This window comes from Diospyros lotus, chromosome 8, assembly GCF_014633365.1.
Source record: "Diospyros lotus cultivar Yz01 chromosome 8, ASM1463336v1, whole genome shotgun sequence".
In the NCBI taxonomy this organism is placed as follows: Eukaryota; Viridiplantae; Streptophyta; class Magnoliopsida; order Ericales; family Ebenaceae; genus Diospyros; species Diospyros lotus.
This window is the reverse complement of record NC_068345.1, coordinates 34,668,484-34,687,667: the sequence shown is the minus strand read 5'-3', so window position 1 is coordinate 34,687,667 and position 19,184 is coordinate 34,668,484. Positions and strand designations below refer to the sequence as shown.

At 36.8% G+C, this 19,184-nt stretch overlaps 2 protein-coding genes across 12 annotated transcripts; both read right to left on the bottom strand.

Moving 5' to 3' along the window:
- On the bottom strand, window positions 1-6,418 carry LOC127807494 (allantoate deiminase 1). Of its 2 annotated transcripts, none has more exons than XM_052345378.1 (12): window positions 6,135-6,418; window positions 5,152-5,240; window positions 4,636-4,739; window positions 4,479-4,563; window positions 4,263-4,379; window positions 3,337-3,446; window positions 3,153-3,258; window positions 2,966-3,052; window positions 832-1,074; window positions 572-697; window positions 326-487; window positions 1-246 (listed from the first exon to the last, which is right to left on the bottom strand). In XM_052345378.1, the coding sequence occupies exons 1-12, from the start codon at window positions 6,256-6,258 to the stop codon at window positions 124-126; spliced, it is 1,476 nt and encodes a 491-aa protein (XP_052201338.1). In that variant the 5' UTR covers window positions 6,259-6,418; the 3' UTR covers window positions 1-123. The 2 variants fall into 2 exon arrangements, with proteins under 2 accessions (XP_052201338.1, XP_052201339.1); XM_052345379.1 differs by lacking the exon at window positions 6,135-6,418 and adding an exon at window positions 6,033-6,051.
- Window positions 6,419-11,388: 4,970 nt separating this feature from the next.
- Window positions 11,389-18,918, bottom strand: LOC127807767 (membrane-bound transcription factor site-2 protease homolog). Of its 10 annotated transcripts, none has more exons than XM_052345831.1 (11): window positions 18,770-18,918; window positions 18,585-18,650; window positions 18,419-18,485; window positions 18,227-18,325; window positions 17,176-17,279; window positions 14,416-14,563; window positions 14,216-14,296; window positions 13,669-14,127; window positions 13,010-13,333; window positions 11,984-12,146; window positions 11,389-11,868 (listed from the first exon to the last, which is right to left on the bottom strand). In XM_052345831.1, exons 1-10 carry the CDS (start codon window positions 18,871-18,873, stop codon window positions 11,991-11,993), a joined length of 1,608 nt encoding a protein of 535 aa, XP_052201791.1. In that variant the 5' UTR covers window positions 18,874-18,918; the 3' UTR covers window positions 11,389-11,868; window positions 11,984-11,990. The 10 variants fall into 10 exon arrangements, with proteins under 10 accessions (XP_052201791.1, XP_052201790.1, XP_052201789.1 ...); XM_052345830.1 differs by having other exon boundaries at window positions 11,389-11,752; XM_052345829.1 differs by having other exon boundaries at window positions 11,389-11,726.
- Window positions 18,919-19,184: the final 266 nt, after the last annotated feature.

The following is a 19,184-nucleotide window of genomic DNA, read 5'->3' as shown; positions in this document are numbered from 1 at the left end:
TGGACCAATCATCGGAGTTGAATCTATTGTTATTACTATTATATTTTTGGGATGGACGTTGACTCGTGTCTTTGAGAATATACAAAGCAGATTGTTCAATACAAAAACAAAAAATCTTCAGTTCTACAGTTGTGATTCTAGGAACGAAAGGATTGCTAAACCAGCTGCCCAAACATCATCATTGGATACATGCTCGGCCGGGGAGTGACTAACGCCTCCACGGCAACGTACAAATATCATGCCAACCTGCTCAAAGTACAAAAAATAGTCATGAATAAGAAGCAACAGAGAGGGAGATGACAGTGTAAAGCGGAGCGGAACCAACCTTTGTAAGATGAGACATGGCCATTGCATCATGTCCTGCGCCACTCATCAGCACAGGCGCATCTTCCACAACCTCACCAGATATCCTCTTCATTGCGGATAAGGCTGCAGATTTCAGCTGTGAACTTAATCCATTATCACAACCCACTGCATTTGCCTCGTGCTGAAGCGACACCACATCATAGTCAATTAAGTTGTAAATGGTGTTGCCATTAATGCTAATGTACAGATGGACAAAGTCACATACCTTGCGCTCTATAACACACGAAACAGAACGCCGATCACATATTTGATGCATCCGATTAGATAGTTCGTATATTATTGCCTGCCTTCCCAGGTCATCCATTGCTCGTATGTCTATAGTAAAAGTTGTCTGCAAGAGATTGTTGTTTCCTTGTATTATTCTCATGAAAATGGAAACGAATCTTTCATCGCCTCCTCTCGCCTTGCCTCATGGCGGGTTGTCATGATTAGCATTTGCAAGAGAGATTAGATTAGAGTAATTACCTCGCCAGGAATGACATTACTGGCGCTTGGCCAGCATGATATTTCTCCAACAGTACAGACAAGAGATCCGGTGAGAGATTCCATCATGGACCTTTCGCATTGGCCATCCAAGGAGAGAAAATTGTCCGGGTGTTTGCAAAGACTCTCCAACAGAACTATTAGTTCTGCGGCAGCAGCCATGGAATCCTGACGCATAGACATAGGTACTGTTCCGGCATGTCCCTGTGAGCCTCTCACGGTCACCTGCAAAATGAGCCTCTCACATCACTATTCCTCTAAGAAAAAACATTTACCATAAATAGCAAAACAAATGCTGAAACTACTTGTTAAGAAGTAGAAAATGATTTAACCACCTGCTAAACAAAAAGAACTATCTATCAAAACTTCCATTAGGTACCTCCTGTTCAGTACCAAGCTACTGAGACAAAAGATATTACACTCATTTCTGTACCAAAAGGCAACAAAGGCAACCAGCCCTGGTGAAGACAAGTGCATCATATATATATATATATATATGTATGTTTAAACTAATGAGTATGTATGTATGTATTGTGTGCATAATAGTGCATACGGGTTAATTTAGATATAGAAATGTGCATATATAGATACATTAGAATAGTAATTGTAACAATATCTTGAAGCATTCATTCCTCAGTAACAGAATAATTCCAATGTCAAATCATCCAGATCACAAAGAAAAAAGAAGAAAAAGAAAAGCAAAAAATGCCTGCCTACTAAGTTGGTGTTAGAGATTTTGTATGGTTATGTTTTTCTCTTGGTGGATTTTTCATAAATAAATTCCATATAAATGACCACGAATGCAGAAAAAGCATATTGGGAGCCAATCCATTTCAAGAATATGTGCAAAACTCGTATAAAGTAAACAAAATAATATCAAGGAACGTTGGGTTCCTTTTGGGGTTTACTTCCTCACATTATTTTAGGTTGGAAGCATACAACTCAAGAAAACAAATGTCACAATATACAAAGAAAACCATGTGTTAGTCTTCCATGGGGAAGGAAGACAAATTCAAAGATTCCATACACACTTGGCATCTTCATGGTCCAACATTAAACTTCTCTAGTATTCAGCAGACTAAACTAACATTAACTACAGAGATTAGAGATTAATCAAACAAAAAATTAAACAAGTTACATCACAACAACGGCTTAAATTGCCAGAAAAATAGTGCAGGAAATCCTGTTATCTCTTAATTAAACGCATTGGATTTTAATACTAATAGTTGACATAATCTTCAAATACCCAAGCATAATTAAACAAATCAAACCGATGAGACAAAGAGACATGATGTCATTGTTTCACCCCAAATGGTAAGAAATTAGTTCTTTCTCTTTCATTTATCAACACAAATCTGAACTCCATATTAATGTTGGAAGGACCAGGTCACAGAGCTGCCATCCAAGGGACTTACCGTTGGGTTGTGCCATGAAACTCTATTAGTAGAGAACCACACATCAGTAGTGAAGAAATGGCAAATGCAATGGGAAAATGGTACTTGTAACAGGAGATGTAATGGGAGAGTGCTTTTGTAGATCATCGAGGCATGGAGGTGTGACCTAAGGCACATGTAGGGGATATAAGTCACATGTTTGTTTTTGCACTTTGCCTATCTATAATGTTTAACATTTTTTTAGTTTGGCAAAATTCACATCAGACAAGCTGTGTCACTATAGATCTTTCAGCTGGCTAAAGGGCAAATTCAAGATTGAAAATTGAAATGACAACTTACGAGAATCTAATAAATTGTTACCTGGTCCATACGCCCAGTGGAAGAAAGGGGGGGGGGGGGGGGGGGGTTTCATAAACTGAGTTTGAGAAAAGATTAAAGTAAACACTTCCTGGCATTCAAACATCTATGGACCTAGAATTTATGAACTAGTTCATGAATCTATTATCTTTAGTCTAATGGATGATGAACTCATGCAATTCCAACATAAGCTAATATATGCTTTGGCACACAAAAAATGAACAGCATACTCCAATCATTCCTAGATTGAATTGGAAAATAACAGTTGGGTAATGAAGAGAAAATATATGATCGAATAGATTTGTTCAAATCGAGTATTGCAAAGAAGCGTGTTTTTATCTGTATGCTGTAGTCATGTTGCATACCTTTAACCTTGTCTGCCCTGCAATTCCTTTCACAATGCCAAGAGGAAGGCCAGCTGATTCTAGCACCGGTCCCTGTTCAATATGAGCCTGCAGCAATAAATGAACAAATATCAGTATGCCAGTCTCAAAAATCACATTGTCACATTCTTGGTTGTACAACGACATTCCCTCAGTTAAAATTCAATACCTCAACATAACCCCAAATGGACTCTGGATCGTACTTGAGAGCAAATAAGCCTTCCCCAGATATTTCAATAGAATTATCCTTCAGAACATTTTGCACTGTTACACCACTGGACAAGGTCTAATCATAAGTTTGCTGAAAATGAGCAACATGACACAGTTATGAGCAAGGAGTTCTTTGTGACCACCTTTTATCCGGCATCTGCAATGCCGACACTGGTAACACACCAGAAATAGCAGCACTTCCTAAGAAGGTGGATTGAAATCTCACTCCCTCCTCATCACTAAATGCAATCACCTGCAAGTTTGGAGCGCATGGTCATTTATTTACTTTTTACTTCAGGCATAAAGAAGAATTTACAGAAAGGAAAAACAAATCTAAACAACGTATAGATCCAACTTAAACACACAACATCCCATGGCTAATGGTTTTTTGAAATTTTAGGTCCCACAGAAACTAAAATCTCACTCCCTCCTTATCACTAAAGGAAATTTCCTCCACGGTTGGGAGCTGGGAAAATGTGGAAATAGGATCACAAGTAAAAGCCACAAAATCTTCAACTAATTCTTTCATAGTTTTTGGTTTTTGAAAGAACGTGACTCAGTAAACGTGAACACTAAATAACTTTTGAGCACACATAATTTTGAGAGTCCATAATCAGTAAGTAACACGACTCTGTAAAATATCAGCAGAAATTATGTGAAGTTCCATGTAGGGGATATTTATCAAAGACCCTTTCAACTATGTTTTACTTCCATTTATGGTTCCCTCTGGGAAGTAATTTCTAGCTTGTGAACAGGATCTAAATATCTTCACTTGTAATATGGATTAACAACATTCTTGTGATCATTACGATCAAATAACTACCAGTATTGTATCCTGAAATATAATTAAAAACTATTACATATGGTTATCAGATGGCTCCAAGAATTCATAAAATTGTTTCTGGAAACGAAGTAAATTATATTGGTAAATAAGGTGGATATTCATTCTTAAAATTAAAGAAATTTCAAAAGTGCCATAACCGCGGTGGTAGGCACTGATGTGAAACTCTGGTCAAGGAACTTTCCTACAGGCAATACCATGATAAACCTAGAACTTGTGTTTGACTACCTCTATTGGCCGCTTTAGTTTCTCCAACTCCCTGCTAATATGCAAAACCTTCAGTGCAGATATTGCAGAAATTATACCAAGGGCACCATCAAATATTCCGGCATCAATCACAGTATCCTGGTACAATCAAATACAACAAAGGACAGCACTGATGATGGTATTCTAGTCATAAATTGCATGGAAGAATAAAATAACTTAGAGAGTAAGTAGCTGTACCAAGTGAGAACCAATCAACAGAGCTTTTTCACTCTCATTTTTCCCTTTTGCTCGGCCATGAACATTGCCCATTTGGTCCACCCACCTGGATATCAGCAATAACATTAACAAAAATTTTGGAGTGTACTCTGACCATGATGGTAGTTAGAAAACTTACGTCTGCAAACCAGCTTCCTCCATCCAGCCACGAATAAGGTTTCCTGCTCTGATTGAAGCTGGGCTGAAAAATGTCCTCTCAAGATAGCCGTCCACATCACTTACCTGTCAGATTAGAAAATATTTAGTGCTATGGCATCAATTAGAAGAGTCCAGATATGTGAATCAGCATCATTCAATCTGTGAAATCAGATATTCTGGCTATAATATGCAATTAACCAGTACATTTCTTTGTTCATAAGCCAACACATGCAATTCTGAGCTCCTTGCACTTGTAGCTTTCAAGAACAAACATTCTCTCTCCTCTCTTCTTATTTTTTGGGTCAATTTCATGATAGAGTGGAATGTACCCCACATACATATATACGCATATACATTTAATATTGCAACTCTGAGACTACAAATGGCCTTCAAGCAAAGAGTCCTGGAAATTTCCTGAGGCTGCTAAATAAATGTGAGACAAAAACAGTAAACCTAGATGTTGAAAATGTAAAATAATGAAAAGTTTGGTTTGTACCTTTCCGAGCTCAACGAGTCTAGCCACAGCCTCGTCTCTTAGTACTTCTGGAAACAAATTAGTTCTAACGCCTTTCTCATCTTCAACACCTTTCCAATCCAAAGAGTTTATCAGAACATGTAGCAAAAATAAAATTCAAGTGCCTCAACAATGTAAACAAGAAAATAAAGCTCAAGTAACATCTGCATTCTGCAATATGACAATATTAATTAACGACAATGAAGTAACAGTTCTTTAATTAATCTGATTAGCACAATTAAACATTAAGAACAGATGCCATCGGCTCATCTCAAATGGCAATTTTGTTTTCCTTCTACTTTCACATCAAGAACAACTGAGCATTGATCAGGTCCCACCATTTGACACAGATTTGAGACATGCAATTTGCGAGAAGTAGATTATCACCCACTGAAACTAATTGCCGAATAATAAAAATTCTTAACAAGTGAGAATAGTGAAATTTAAAAGTTACTTTTCTGGACTGCCTATGTGCTGGTATCAAGAAATACTTATTCAGATTCAAACGGCTGTTGCTTGTTTGTATCAAGACCAGAAAGTTGAGGAATATCAACAAAAAAATTTCACAATAGAAGAACACATTATCCATGACCACAACAACTGAAAGATCACCGTGATGGCAGGATATTTAGGGTATTCAGTTATTCTGTTTGATATTTTGAATTATTAAAATAAATCTAATACTGTACGATATCGCCGTGGATAGAGATGATTAACGACCCAGAATCCATGTACTCAACCCAGGTGACAAATTTCAGTTCCATTGATATTCCATTTTATCGAAAGACGATACCTTTACGATGAACATTTCCTCCAAAAACAGCTTTAACAAAAAAAGGTGCAAGAAGAACGAATAAACAGACCTCGGACTTATAAGACAAAAATCTAATATGATTTCTCTCGATAAAGCCCAGAAGTCAAAGAGAGAGAAAAGAAAATAACAAGAACGAGAGGCAGGAGCGAACCGGAGTAGAGGTGGGACGCCGAAGCGACGATTGATAGAAGATAAGGCGCCAAGAAGAGAGAGAAAAGTAGTGATGAACGGTGGGTGGTTGTGATGAAATGGGTTTGGTCAGGAGATGAGGCCATGGCTGCGAGAGCTTGCAGAGAAGCGAACGAAGCAATGCAAGCCACCGCCCGCTCTCTCTTCAACCACCACCACCTCCTCCTCTTGAGTGGGCCGGGGGCTTCTTGAACCCTCTAGCCTCCCACGTTCTCTCGTCTCATTTGCCTCTCCAAAGCGTGTTCACGGGTCTCTGGCTCGTGGGCTTCTGCGGCTGCTGATGTTGTCCGGGTGGCTGTGGGGCCCACATGACCATGGCCGCCACGGCGGACCTTTCCCTCCTCCATGCCCATTTTCCATCGCATCATATCATATGGGCATTTTAGTTTTTAACTCTCATTCTGTAAACTTCTCTATCAACCTGGCTCTAAAAAATTTTCTCACACCATATACCGCTGCTAAAGCACAGCGATCAGTCGATAACCATTATCGGTGGTACTAATTTCAATGCCTTATTTCTGAGCCTTTGTTCATACGAGGAGAAATCTTCCATCACGTAACTATTTTTTTGTTGGAGCATATCTTCAATCTTTTTTTCATATTTTTCTCTACTTAAAAGGAGTACGTTTGTTATTTTTTATTTTTAATTATTTCATATTAATAAAATTATTCATAACTATTCAAAATCAATTGAAATATTGTGATTATTTTCATTTTTCAACATATAAACTTAATCATTTAAATAAAAATAAATATCTTAAATTATAAACCTTAAAGCTTAATAAATTCGAGTCGTCTTAAAAATTAAATATCACAACCTAACAAAGCTATGATATTAAAATTTGTGCATATCCATATTTTATGAAAAAGTTACTCTAAATAATTGTAATTTCTCATTAATTTTATAATTATTTGTAGTTTATAGGGCCATTACAGACATTTTACAATGAAATTGCAAGACTTCCCAATTTAGATGTTCTAATCATCAAATTGAACAAGCAATTGAATTTAACCCGAAAGAGAGAAAAAAAAACAACTAGCGTTCGTAGTTGCAAGCAAATGCCAAATTGGATACCTCTCAAATTAAATATACAATTACTAAAAATTATTTTCTAAAAAAAAAAACTACTAAAAATATTAAAAATAAATAAATCTGGAAACATCAAGTGGGAGACGATGAGAACTCAACAGTCACATGGTGGGCGGAGGGAATCCTGACGTGGAGATTCACGAATCCAACTTGTCCCCTACTTTTGATGTTTCCTCTGAGCCACAGCCAGTGCCATGCACGTCACGTGACGGCCGCCGCACCCTATGCGTATCTTACTCATTCCTCCACCACCACCACCACCACTACATTTTTCCTTAATTACTAATTAATGTCATTTCATTAGCCACCTAATTGCTTTTTGTCCTGTGCCTACTGCCTGCCCTCCCCCACATATCCCCATCATCCCTATTTCTTTTAAGATATTTAAAACTTTAATTTAATTAATCTTCATAAACTCATATAAATTATTTTATTCATATGAGTTAAATAAAATTTCACTATGTGACAAATAAAACCTTCCAATAATCACAATATGGACAAGTAATATTTACACAAATCTCATAAAATTATACGTATAAACGCATAAAAATTGATATTTAAGTTACAAATTACACTTTTGTTTATAAGGAGAAAGAATTTACAATTAATGTTTGGAGTAGATGTGATAGAAATACTGAAATAGGACATTGAGCTGACCTGCACGAAAGCTAAGTTGATGGGTTTTTGACTCATTGAGTCATGACCACCCATCAATTTAGCTTGGTTTTTTAGTGCTTAGTTGTATGAAAAGATGTAAATTCTGGCACACTTGTTAGCCAACAGGCGCGTGCCTTTCGATTATCTACAAGTAAATTATAAATAGATTACATTGTTGTGCCTTGTCCTTTTCCTCCTGTTCTTCTATCTCGATACACATTAAATTAAATTCATATAAAAATGCTTAGCAAAAGAAAATTGCATTTTCATGCACTTATTTGTGACACACTTATATTAATATAAACACATTAATTCATTTTACTCAGCCATCATGTAGTTAATGGTGGTGGGTTCTCGTTGGCTGCCGATGGCTGGGTTCCCAGAACCCATTGGCCATGGATTTCCAAAGCCCAGATTTGGACGATATCTGCATCTGGGTCTAGGTTTTGGGAAGGGGGAGGTGTAGTAAATCAACGAACAAGAAGAGGCAGAAGAATCAAGGAACAAGACAAAAGCGAAGTAGAAGAATCGGTGACCATCGTCATCGACGATGATGAGAAGGAAGCAGCAGCATGACATAACAACACAACTCTCGTCTCTCCCCAATGCAAGAGGCAAACGTACATTAGGGGTGGTCCCTAGATTCTTACGGGTTGCTAATATATATTGATTGTGGATGCAAGTTTATTGCTACCAAAATGCTTGCTTGCTTGTGATGGATATTGGTTGTCTCTCAAGGGGTAAGACTGGCTTTACCTCTTCGTCTCTAGAGGGTGAGGCATCGCAAGGGGGCAAAATGCCAAGACTATGATAAATGGTATCAAAGCGGTACTTAATTTGTTGCAACATAGGGGTGTGCATAAGGTGATCTTGGGCCTGTGTGTGGACAAACCACTTTCAAGCATCACCTATGGACATGTAAGAGCATGTGGGAAGCACTTTGTATCAAGCAGTCCAAATTGTAGCAAGTAAGCAAAGGTCGCTCAACACATATTCAATAGGGAGCTTAGCTAGGGGACAAGAGTAGGTCGAGTGTCATCCACAACAAGGGCATCGCAAGTTTGGGTGAGGGGGAATATCACAACTATACTCTCCTTAGTGCAAGTGACTACAGCACACCGAGAACTCGCAAGTTCTTGACTACATTTTTTTGGTTCTTTTTTTTATAAATATTTTGTTTCTATTTTGATTAAATTTTGTTTTAAATTAACTTAACCATTAATTAATGAAGTTAGTACTGGTGAGGGTATTGAAGCAAAAAAAAAAAAAAAAAACTAACCTACAAGAACAATAGAAGCATTTTCAAATCACAGGAAGTTTTTGGTACAATTTTTTTTTTTTTATTTATGATTATAATATTCTTTTAACATATGTTATCCTATATAATGTTAAAATTTTCCATCAAATTTGTATTTATCTCTACTTCCCTCATTTGTTATAAACTTTTATTTCGTCCACTTACCTAATAAAGACATCAATCAACTTTATTTTCACTTGTCAAAAACTACTTTAACTACATTTCTCGAGTAAATCACAACAAAAGTCATTAAACTTTTGACTATTTTCTAAGTTGGCCACTAAAGTTTAATTTTTTGCAATGTGATTACATTAAAATTTTACAACAACAGTATCGCTAGAGTAGATGATGTGGCGTTGAGATGGCAATCACTAATGCTAATCACAAGCCTAGATATGGCCCGCATACTAATTATGCAATGAAAACTAATAAAACATCGTCATGTGACAGTGGGGGACCACTTTTTCCATGTCACCCATCTCTCTCTCTCCCCCCCCTCCTCTTTTGCCTTCAACTTCATTTCCTCTCCTTCTCTTTTATCCCTCTTCCACCAAGACCGCCATTACCATCGTTGCCGCATCAACACCTCCATCTTCTCCACTCCTTCGTCTTTCTAACCATTCGCCTCTAATCATTGCCCTTGTTTCTTCGACTATTTGCCTTTGATCACTGCTACCTCACATGTCACTGCTAACAACCATTGCTTTACCTATCGCCTCCAATTACCTTTGCTTCGGTCACCACCTCCCCTATTCTTTGCCCTGCAAATAAATATAATAGGGTTCTTCACCTCTGATTTGTATGTGTGTGTGTGTATGCAAAGGCCATTCGTTTTGCAAAGCAGTAGTGACTGGAGGCAAATAGGTGAAGAAAAAGGCACAGTGACTAGAGGCGAACGACGAAGGAGCAAAGAAGGTGGAGGTGTTGATGACGAGGATGATGGCTATTGCTATGGTGGTGGCAGAGGTAGTCTTGGTGGAAAAGAGGGATAAAAGAGGAGAGAAAGAGAGAGAGAGAGATGGGTGACATGGAAAAAATGGTTATACTGTCATATGACAACCTTTTATTCGTTTTCATTGCATAACCAACATGTGGGCCACCTCTAGGCTTGTGATTAAGATTATTGATTGCCATCTCAGTGCCACGTCATCAACTCCAGCAAGGCTACTGCCAAATTTTTTTAAATGCGATCAAATTGCAAAGAATTGAAGTTTAGTGAATTTAGAAAAGGGTCACACTAAGTTTGGTGACCTTTGGTGTGATTTACCTCACATCTCTCCTATCATATGCTCCAATTTCGTACATATAATGGACAAATGTTTGTTGATAAAACTATTTTTAAGGAAATATTTGATTAAGGGGGTGTTTAGCCTAGTGGTTTGATCGCTTATAAGCTTTTTCTTCATATTATAAGCTATATATCTTATTTAGTTACACATTTGTTAAAAATCTAAAAGCTTAAACGCTTAACAAAGTTTTGGAAAAAATATCCCCCATAACTTTTCCAAATAAGCTATTGAGAGCTTATTTTGTTGACAAAGTATTTTACCATTTTACTCTTAAATAACTATCATATTTCCAATCTCTACCCACCTCCTTCATCCCTTTGCTTTTTCTCTGTCGCTGCCTCTCTCTAGCTCCTTTGCTGTCACCACCGCCTCCATTTCTTCCATGGTAGCCGTTGCCTTAAGCCCCATCCCTATCAACCATCACCTTTAGCCTCCATCACTACCTCTTCCATCGTCTGTCGACGCACCTCCTCCATCTTTGAGTATATATATATATTTAATATATATTTTAATGCCTATTATATTAATATATTTAACATTTTTATGAATTAAACCTAAATTTAAACATAAAATATCGTATTAATACATTTTTTAATACTTGTAACAATTTTATTAGTTATACATCAATTTATAATTTATTTTTATTAAAAAATAATATTTTTATAAATTTTATTCATATTATTCAACAACATGTCCATTTTAGTCTTTTTATTAAGTTTTGATTGTTTATCAATTTTTTCAAACCAAACACATAACTATATGACACCTTAAAGTACATTTATCTAAACACTTTATCAATTTAAACACTACCCAACTTTTCAAAGCTTTACACAATAAAAAGGCTTATAAGCTTAATAAAAAAAAAGGTAAGCCAAACAGCGTCTAAAGAAAGACATAAGATGTAATGTTTTTATAAAAATATGAGCACAAATAAAAAATTCATGCAACTAAACAACCTAAAACTTAAAAAGGGTCTGAGGTGATGATGTGACTAGAAGAGCTAAAAAGCTTGCAAGGCCATGATGAGGAAAGATATCAAGCCACTGAAAGTTGAAACTGACTCTCACTCGGTGCTATTTAAGTTAACAATATGGATTACAGCTTCTCCCTGCAGAGGTGTCCAGTAAATGTGCAGCACATGGTTTAGTTTTTCTATCAGAACCCTCATGTGGACATGTGCGTCGGATAAAGAAGGCTCCAGATCCATCCCATTCCATAAACCTTTGAACAAAGCGGTCAAGTCATACCTCAGAGAGAGAGAGAGAGAGAGAGAGTTGCTCAAGTTTAGTTATTTTCAATCAAGGATTCACTCAATGCAGCAACAACAACGACCACTGAGGCTCAATTCCACTAGAGCTTCATTCTATTGAGTTCAAGAACAAAAACTTGCAATTTATGAAGTGAATTTTGACATAACGGTCAAGGATAAAACTGGAAATAATGTAGAAAAAATAAAAATATAGGGAAAGCATACCAACCTCAAGCTTATAATATAGCGACAAGAAAGATCCTTAGGAAGGCGAGGACAGAAAGAAGGGTCCCTGCTAAAAGACATAACCGAAGAACTTTCATCCTTGGGCCCGTCAACCTCAAGTAACAAAGGGTAGCCTCCAGAATGGAGGCACCATCAAGAAAGTACACCTATAATTATGACCATAATTAGAGAAAACTATCGACTGTTGACTGTATGAATTATGAAAACACAATACTTACTTTACTTAAATAAAGAATTGTTAATATAATAGATTTTCCATGCGATGTGTAATTAGAATGACACAACTAGCTAGCAACCATTTAATCATGACTGGCCAAATCCATTGTAAAAACAAAGCGGGGTGGGAAGAACCTTGAATACCTATTCTCTTGTGATCTATTACCAATATTCAAACACAAATTCTCTTCATGAGTCAATAATTCATATAATCATCTGATACAACACATTTTTCTATAACTTCACAATAACACTTGAGAAGTAAAAAATACATATCAAGCCTTAATCCTACTATGTGGGGTTGATTACATGGATTTTAGCTTGTCAACGATCTCTATCTGTTGGCAGAACTTCTATAAGGCCATCACACTGCATATCAAGCTTAAGAGTTCATTTTTTTATCTTTATCTACTTATTTTGCTACAAACATCTTTTTGGGATATGGGCCAACAAGACAATTCCTAACACAGAATTCAACAAATAAATCTAGAAATATGGTGCCAAACTAATCTCTCTTTGCACTTGGAATATGGACCTAGAAGACAATTCCTAATGCAAAATTCAACAAATAAATCTAGAATATGGTGTCAAACTGATCTCTGTTTGCACTTGTCTGAGCAGACAATCTATGTCATATTACAAGCATGAGTCACTTGCATGCTGATGGACATGTATATATTAACCAACAAACAAACAAGCAGACCATCTATGTCATATTACAAGCATGAGTCACTTGCATGCTGATGGACATGTATATATTAACCAACCAACAAACAAGAGCATGAAAACTCACCGGCAGGCTGTTAAGAAAAGCTAATACCAAAGACACGTGAAATGTACACAGAAAGATCTTTTCCAGGATACTTGGGAGAAATGCACCAAAAGAAAATGATCCCCGAGGACGATATGCAGTCAACCAAATTGAATGAGCCATGAAGATTACGTCTCCAACAAAAACAAAGGCTCCACTGCAATTCATTTCTTCAGAGTATGGACTCTTAACACCTGCTGATAATTTTCTTCCAAGTTGCCTGCATTCCAAGGAATAAGGCCTTGAATATGTGATCTCAAGCCATGTTAAACCTGGTGTCTGGACTGGAGTTAAGCAGGATTCATCCTGTGACAACCATTACCAGTCACACATTGCATTAGAGATCTGTTCATTGTCATGCTTCATACAGAGACATTTGTATTGTATGGAAGAGATTTCATTATATTTATTTATTCCTTTTTACAGATAGTGGGCATAGGACCTGGGAAAAATAGTTGACATGCTAAAAAAAAGAAAATAAATAATCTCTCCAGTATAGTATAAGATTGAGTATTGCATCGTCCTAAAAGAAAAAAGTAGTGTTGGGAGCCTCTTACACTGGACTACCCTCTCTTATTCTTTTTGTTCATTGTTACTATTGTTCTTTTTGTTTTGACAGGCATGAAGGGTAGAATTTGTACCTCAGAACATAGGCAGCTACTTTTGTTGCTTGCAGATTTCACCCATCCATTACCACACTTGTTAAGCTTAACAATATCCTTAGCAACCAAGCAACGAATGCTCTCTCTGTTGCTTTGATGATTATTCTCAATACTACCATCATCAAGCATACCTGAATTAAAGGATGAAAGAGTAGCAAATGGCATAAACTCATTGGCACAAGTAGATAGGCCATCCCTTAACTGAACACGCTCGCTCACTTCCATCAATGAATGGGGAACACAGTACCCCTTGGTGCCATTGGTCATTGTAAAGTGAAAATCCAAAAGGTTTGATATTTTAAGCGTTTGCTCATGTGCACGAGCAGCAATCTCTTTCCATTCTTGTGCATCATGAATGCTTATTCCATCTATAGATGTGATTACATCACCAGGAGACAAAAAACCAGACAATGGGGAAGTAGAAGACACATCCAATACCTATTAAATTAAAATGTCAAATGGGATGGTATATATAGCTGTGAACTAATCAATAAGCTCAAAATAAAGCACATCCAGTGCTATGTACCATAGGGTTTTCAGCATGTATGTAAAATGGATGGAGTATCAAAGGCAGAAGGAACAATGCTATTCCACAAACTGCACAACACTGCAGGGAAAGTTGAAGGTGAACAATATAAAATTGAGAAAAACGTAAAATAGCACAAAGTACTGCCCGCCTATATTCCAAGCCCATATATGTGAACATGAATTACTATTGGCACTCACTGCTGCATTATGCCAAATGCCAGCACAGAATATTCGAAGGACAGCAAAGGTTGGTAATGCCTGCAGCAACTCATCATTGAAAGCCACCAGAGCTCCAGGAATTAGAACTGCTACAAATACAGCAACATACTCTATTTGGATTCCTTCACTGCATCCCAGAGAAGATATTCCTACATTACCAGTCAGAAGATCTATTCTTTTATGTATAAAAATGAAAAAGAACATAATGCTTCAACATTTGGAACACATATATTGCCAAAGGCGCAAGTGCACTGAGATGCCAAGGTAGTTGGAGCCTGAGGCACAGGGCACAAGCCAAGGTGCAGGCTTTTTTGGATGTGGGCAAACATTCAAAATTTGTATAAAAATACTTAGTACGCATCATTCTTTTTGATATACACCAATAGAGAGGTAAACGCAAACTCATAAAATCAGAAATAACAAATAACCAAGACTATATTACTATAATAACAACTAATATTATTTCAACCACCATAATAAGTTAAATAACAACTTATAGTATTTCGAGAAGTACCTAGAAGTTTAAAACACCAAAATAAATAAAAAATTAGAAGAAAAACATAAATTGTTTTATTGTTACAAAAAAACAACATAAACAATTCATTGAAATTCAATTAAAAAACAAATTTCAGCAAAAAAACAAAGAAAATCAGTGAAGTGTGAAGAGTGAAAAAATCTAAAAATAAAGAAAAATAACAAATATAAAAATATTTGTGTAAAAATACTTATATTGCTTGAACTTGCAGGAAGAATATAATCATAAGGGATTCAAATTTTCTAATAAAAATACTTATATTGATGGAACTTGCTAAAACCTGAAAGTGGCTCTTGTGTCTTGGAGTTTGAAGTGTTCACACACAAACTTGTCGTCAAAGAAAAAAAAAAAAAAGTAGTAAGTTCCATCAATAATATACTAGGCAGAATAGAAATAAAAAATAATAACAAATAAAGAAAAAAAGGCGTGAAAACAGAGAACAAATCCAAAAAAAAAAAAAAAATCAATAAAACACAAACAACAGAAAATGAAAGAATAGGCCGGAGGTAGTTCACTTGCCTCTGGCAACACTGCCAATGAAAAACGGGGTCACTAGAGATAGGTCTTGTAGAAAACCGTGTACAAGAAATAGAGACAATTAAGTAGTTAGGCAAATTATAGATATAGTTTTTCATTCATTATACATTTATTTATTTTCTAAGTGGCAGTTTTTTCTGTGTAATTGTCACCACATGAGTAGTTTCCATTTGAATATAAATTTGTCCAGTCCAAATCATAAAGTGAGGAGTTTTCCTATCTAAAATCAACATAGTATCAGAGCATTTCTGATTGAAAAATTCCTCCATCGTCCCAATGGCGTCCTTCACCACAGCAGTCTCCTCTTTTTCCTCTCAAGTACCCATTGTTCCTAGTTCTAATGGACATTCGGTTATGACATTCAAAAGCGACAGAGGAAAAGATGATTATCTTAATGGTGAAGCCCCTAAATTGAATTCAACAAATTTGAAGTAAAAAGACATGGAATGCGAAAAAACAATATGGTAATGTCATGGCTTGTCAATTCCATGGCTAATGAAGTCAGAGTAAATTTCATCCTCCACAAGATGGCACAAGAAAATGTCACAAAGGAGAAGTATTCCAACCCTAAAGACACATCAAATCGAAGTAAATTTCACCCTCTACGAGACAACACAAGAAATATGGGAGGTCGCAAAGAAGAAGTATTCCAATACTAAAAACACAGCAGAGGCGTTGTCAAGCAAACCTCTCAAACACCCAATATTTTAGTCATCTAACTAAAATATTGACAGCAATTTGACATGTTCAAAGTGACCTAAATAGATAGGCATTTCATAAAAAGAAAAATTGAAGGTGGATTTCCTACATACCAAGGATCTATCGAAGACTATCTACCAAAGACTCAGTTTGAAGATGTAAGGATCCAAGTAGGGCTTCCTTAATATTTACAGCTTAGCTTGAGGGGTCATGTAGAAAACCATGTACAAGAAATAGAGACAGTTAGGTAGTTAGACAAATTATATGGATAATTTTTCATTCATTATACATTTATTTCTTTTCTAAGTAGCAGTTTTTTCTGTGTAACTGCCATCATATGAGCAGTTACCATTTGTGTATAAATTTGTCCAGCTCAAATGATAAAGTGAGGAGTTTTTTTTGTCTAAAATCAACAGGTCTGCATGCCAGAAACTAGCTGGGTGCATGAGCTCACTCGCCAGTAAGGCTGCTGGCACTTGGGCTCTCCAGGGAACCTTCGACTACCTTCTTTTTGCTTGTCTCTCACCAATCTATGCGAATATGTTTTCATATTGGCCAAACAACAGATTCTTAAGTAACAAATCATGCTAAAACCACTCAAAAATCATTAAAAAAAAAAGAACAAAATATGATCCAAGTGCATAAGGCACATGCCTTTCAACTCAGCCCAGGGCGTGTGCACCTTTAGGCCTAGATGTGATTGGAGTAGGGACTTGTCCCACTTTAAGAGCACTAATGGTCATCTGCATTTATTCTCTTTTCTCACTTTTAGTTGCCCACGTACATAAAGTTTTATGCATATGGATATCTGTGATCAAACAGCCAGCTTATAGAGGTCACATGATATATTAATCTTTCATGAATGTTAAGTTCACATATAGAATTTACCTCATTTAATAAATAAATGATATGTAAGAAAAGCAAGTATAACCACAGAATAAAGACAACATGAATGGAAAAAACTTAACCTGGCAGCAGCTAGAGCATGCCCAAATTCATGTGCAGTTACAGATATAACTGTAGATATACAAATGCATCCAACATCAGCGAATGATATATTCAATCCAAAAACCTGAAAATAGACAGCATTGCATAGCCTTAGTGGCTTTATAGCAAGAAGATGAAAAGGTAAAATCACTGAAACCAAAATATTTGAATTTCCATAAGCCCGAACATTAAGCAGCTGCATTGGGCTTACAGTTTAAGCAACTTTACTCGTGCCTAAACACCAAATATATGTTATCAAAACTTATTCAATCAATTTGACAACTAAACTTGAGGTTTTCACAATAAACAAACAGATGCAGTGGAAGAGGGGATTACACAGCATAACCATTTCCATTGTGTTTTTAAAGATGGATGGCACCATCTCTATACCGTTCTTTCAAAATGGGTGGTACCATCTTCGTACCTTTCTTGTAGTATAGAAACGGATGAAGAAGAAATATAAGTGTTGATAGTAAATAGTTGAAAAACTTGATAAGAACCTCCCAACACAAACACATGTTCTTTTAGAAGTACAGTTAGTGTGAGTACTCATTTTATTTGTTGCAAGTTAACATACATTACTATCCAATGCAAGTCATTCGGATGGCATAAAATGGTTAGCAGGAAGATCAGAAGCCTCAATGACTATATGTAAATATGCCGATCAATACTTCAAAAACATACACGTATGGCATTGGAAACTAGGATGCACATATGAAGTGTTCCAAAGCTGGTCCAATATCTCTTTTAGAAGCATCTCCCTATCTCTCAAATATTCCAATGCACACAAACAATGGAAACGATGAGTTAATCGATCCAAACCTCTATGTTCCACATTCATCTATTATTTCAATGGCATCAATATTGCATGGATGAGTATGGATAGGATTCCAAACAAAAAGCAAAAGGATCAAACTCTTAACATTTTTAGACAGAATAGAGTAACTTCTATAAGTCCAAGAAACCCAGATGGCCACTACAGAAAGCCATCAATATGTAATCAAGAAATGAAGCGTATAACGGTGCACTAACCGGAGGGGAAATCCCAAATAAGGAGTCACTGAAGAGTTTCGCAAGCCAGGCATTCCCCTGATACAAATTCAGCATTTCCGCTGCCTCCCAAAGAAGAATCTGGTTGGCCATACAAAGGATATAAGAACAAGGAAATAATGAGAAATATGGAACTTGGAGATACAGCACGAAGACATGACTTTTGGGTCTGACCATACACACTCCGAGTATTGCAGTTAGACCAAAACCGACCCCAACCGAAAACCAAACTCGCAAAAACCTGTTATTATATTGGAGAACAGGATTTAGTACTTGGCCAATGAACCACTTCCACCAGTAAATCTACGCAATTAAATTATTCACAGAAACAGGAACCAACCTAGCATTTCTTCGCCCCACAAGGAATAGCGGCTCATTGAAGACAGAGGTCTTGAAATCACAGAACCTGCACAGTTTTCATAATTCTTTTCTCCTTTGATTACAACAATTATATTCTATGGCTTCCATGAAAGGGAGGGACGGGGGGAAGTAAAGAAGAAGAAGAAGAAGAAGAAGAAGCCATACCAACAGGAAACAGTGCTGGAGAGGCGCCTAATGTGCAAAGGCAGTAGAGTTCCATTCCGTCTCTGTCTCTGACGCCAAATCCTTCTTGCTCGCGGCCCTTCCATGTTCGCAAAAGATCACATCTACAACATTTTTGACATGATGGCTACCATTCAGCGAGGATATCGCAGTGAAGTAGCCCGTTGAAATTCCAAACTCATGGATGCCATTACAGTACACAGAGGCACGGTTCAGTTGTGAATAAATAAAATTTAGGGTTTTAGTTCATTTTCAGCTTTACAGCAATTTAACCCCTCCTTTCATTCCCTCCCATCCCTTTCCGTTTCGCGTGACAATCGGTTCGCCTTATTTCGGCGGCGGCGACGTCAATCGATCTTTCCCAATGGCCCCCTCTCGCTCCAACGATGGGGTTCTT

Excerpts from the sequence above, each read along its gene's own strand:
- LOC127807494 (XM_052345378.1), bottom strand. The coding sequence starts at position 6,258 with ATGGCCTCATCTCCTGACCAAACCCATTTCATCACAACCACCCACCGT. Across the intron at positions 3,447-4,262 it reads AACTAAAGCGGCCAATAGAG|GTGATTGCATTTAGTGATGA; the intron begins GTAGTCAAACAC and ends CCAAACTTGCAG. Across the intron at positions 488-571 it reads CGTGTGTTATAGAGCGCAAG|CACGAGGCAAATGCAGTGGG; the intron begins GTATGTGACTTT and ends GTGTCGCTTCAG.
- LOC127807767 (XM_052345831.1), bottom strand. The coding sequence starts at position 18,873 with ATGGAAGGGCCGCGAGCAAGAAGGATTTGGCGTCAGAGACAGAGACGG. Across the intron at positions 17,280-18,226 it reads TATTTGGGATTTCCCCTCCG|GTTTTTGGATTGAATATATC; the intron begins GTTAGTGCACCG and ends GTCTATTTTCAG. Across the intron at positions 13,334-13,668 it reads GTAGCTGCCTATGTTCTGAG|GATGAATCCTGCTTAACTCC; the intron begins GTACAAATTCTA and ends TGGTTGTCACAG.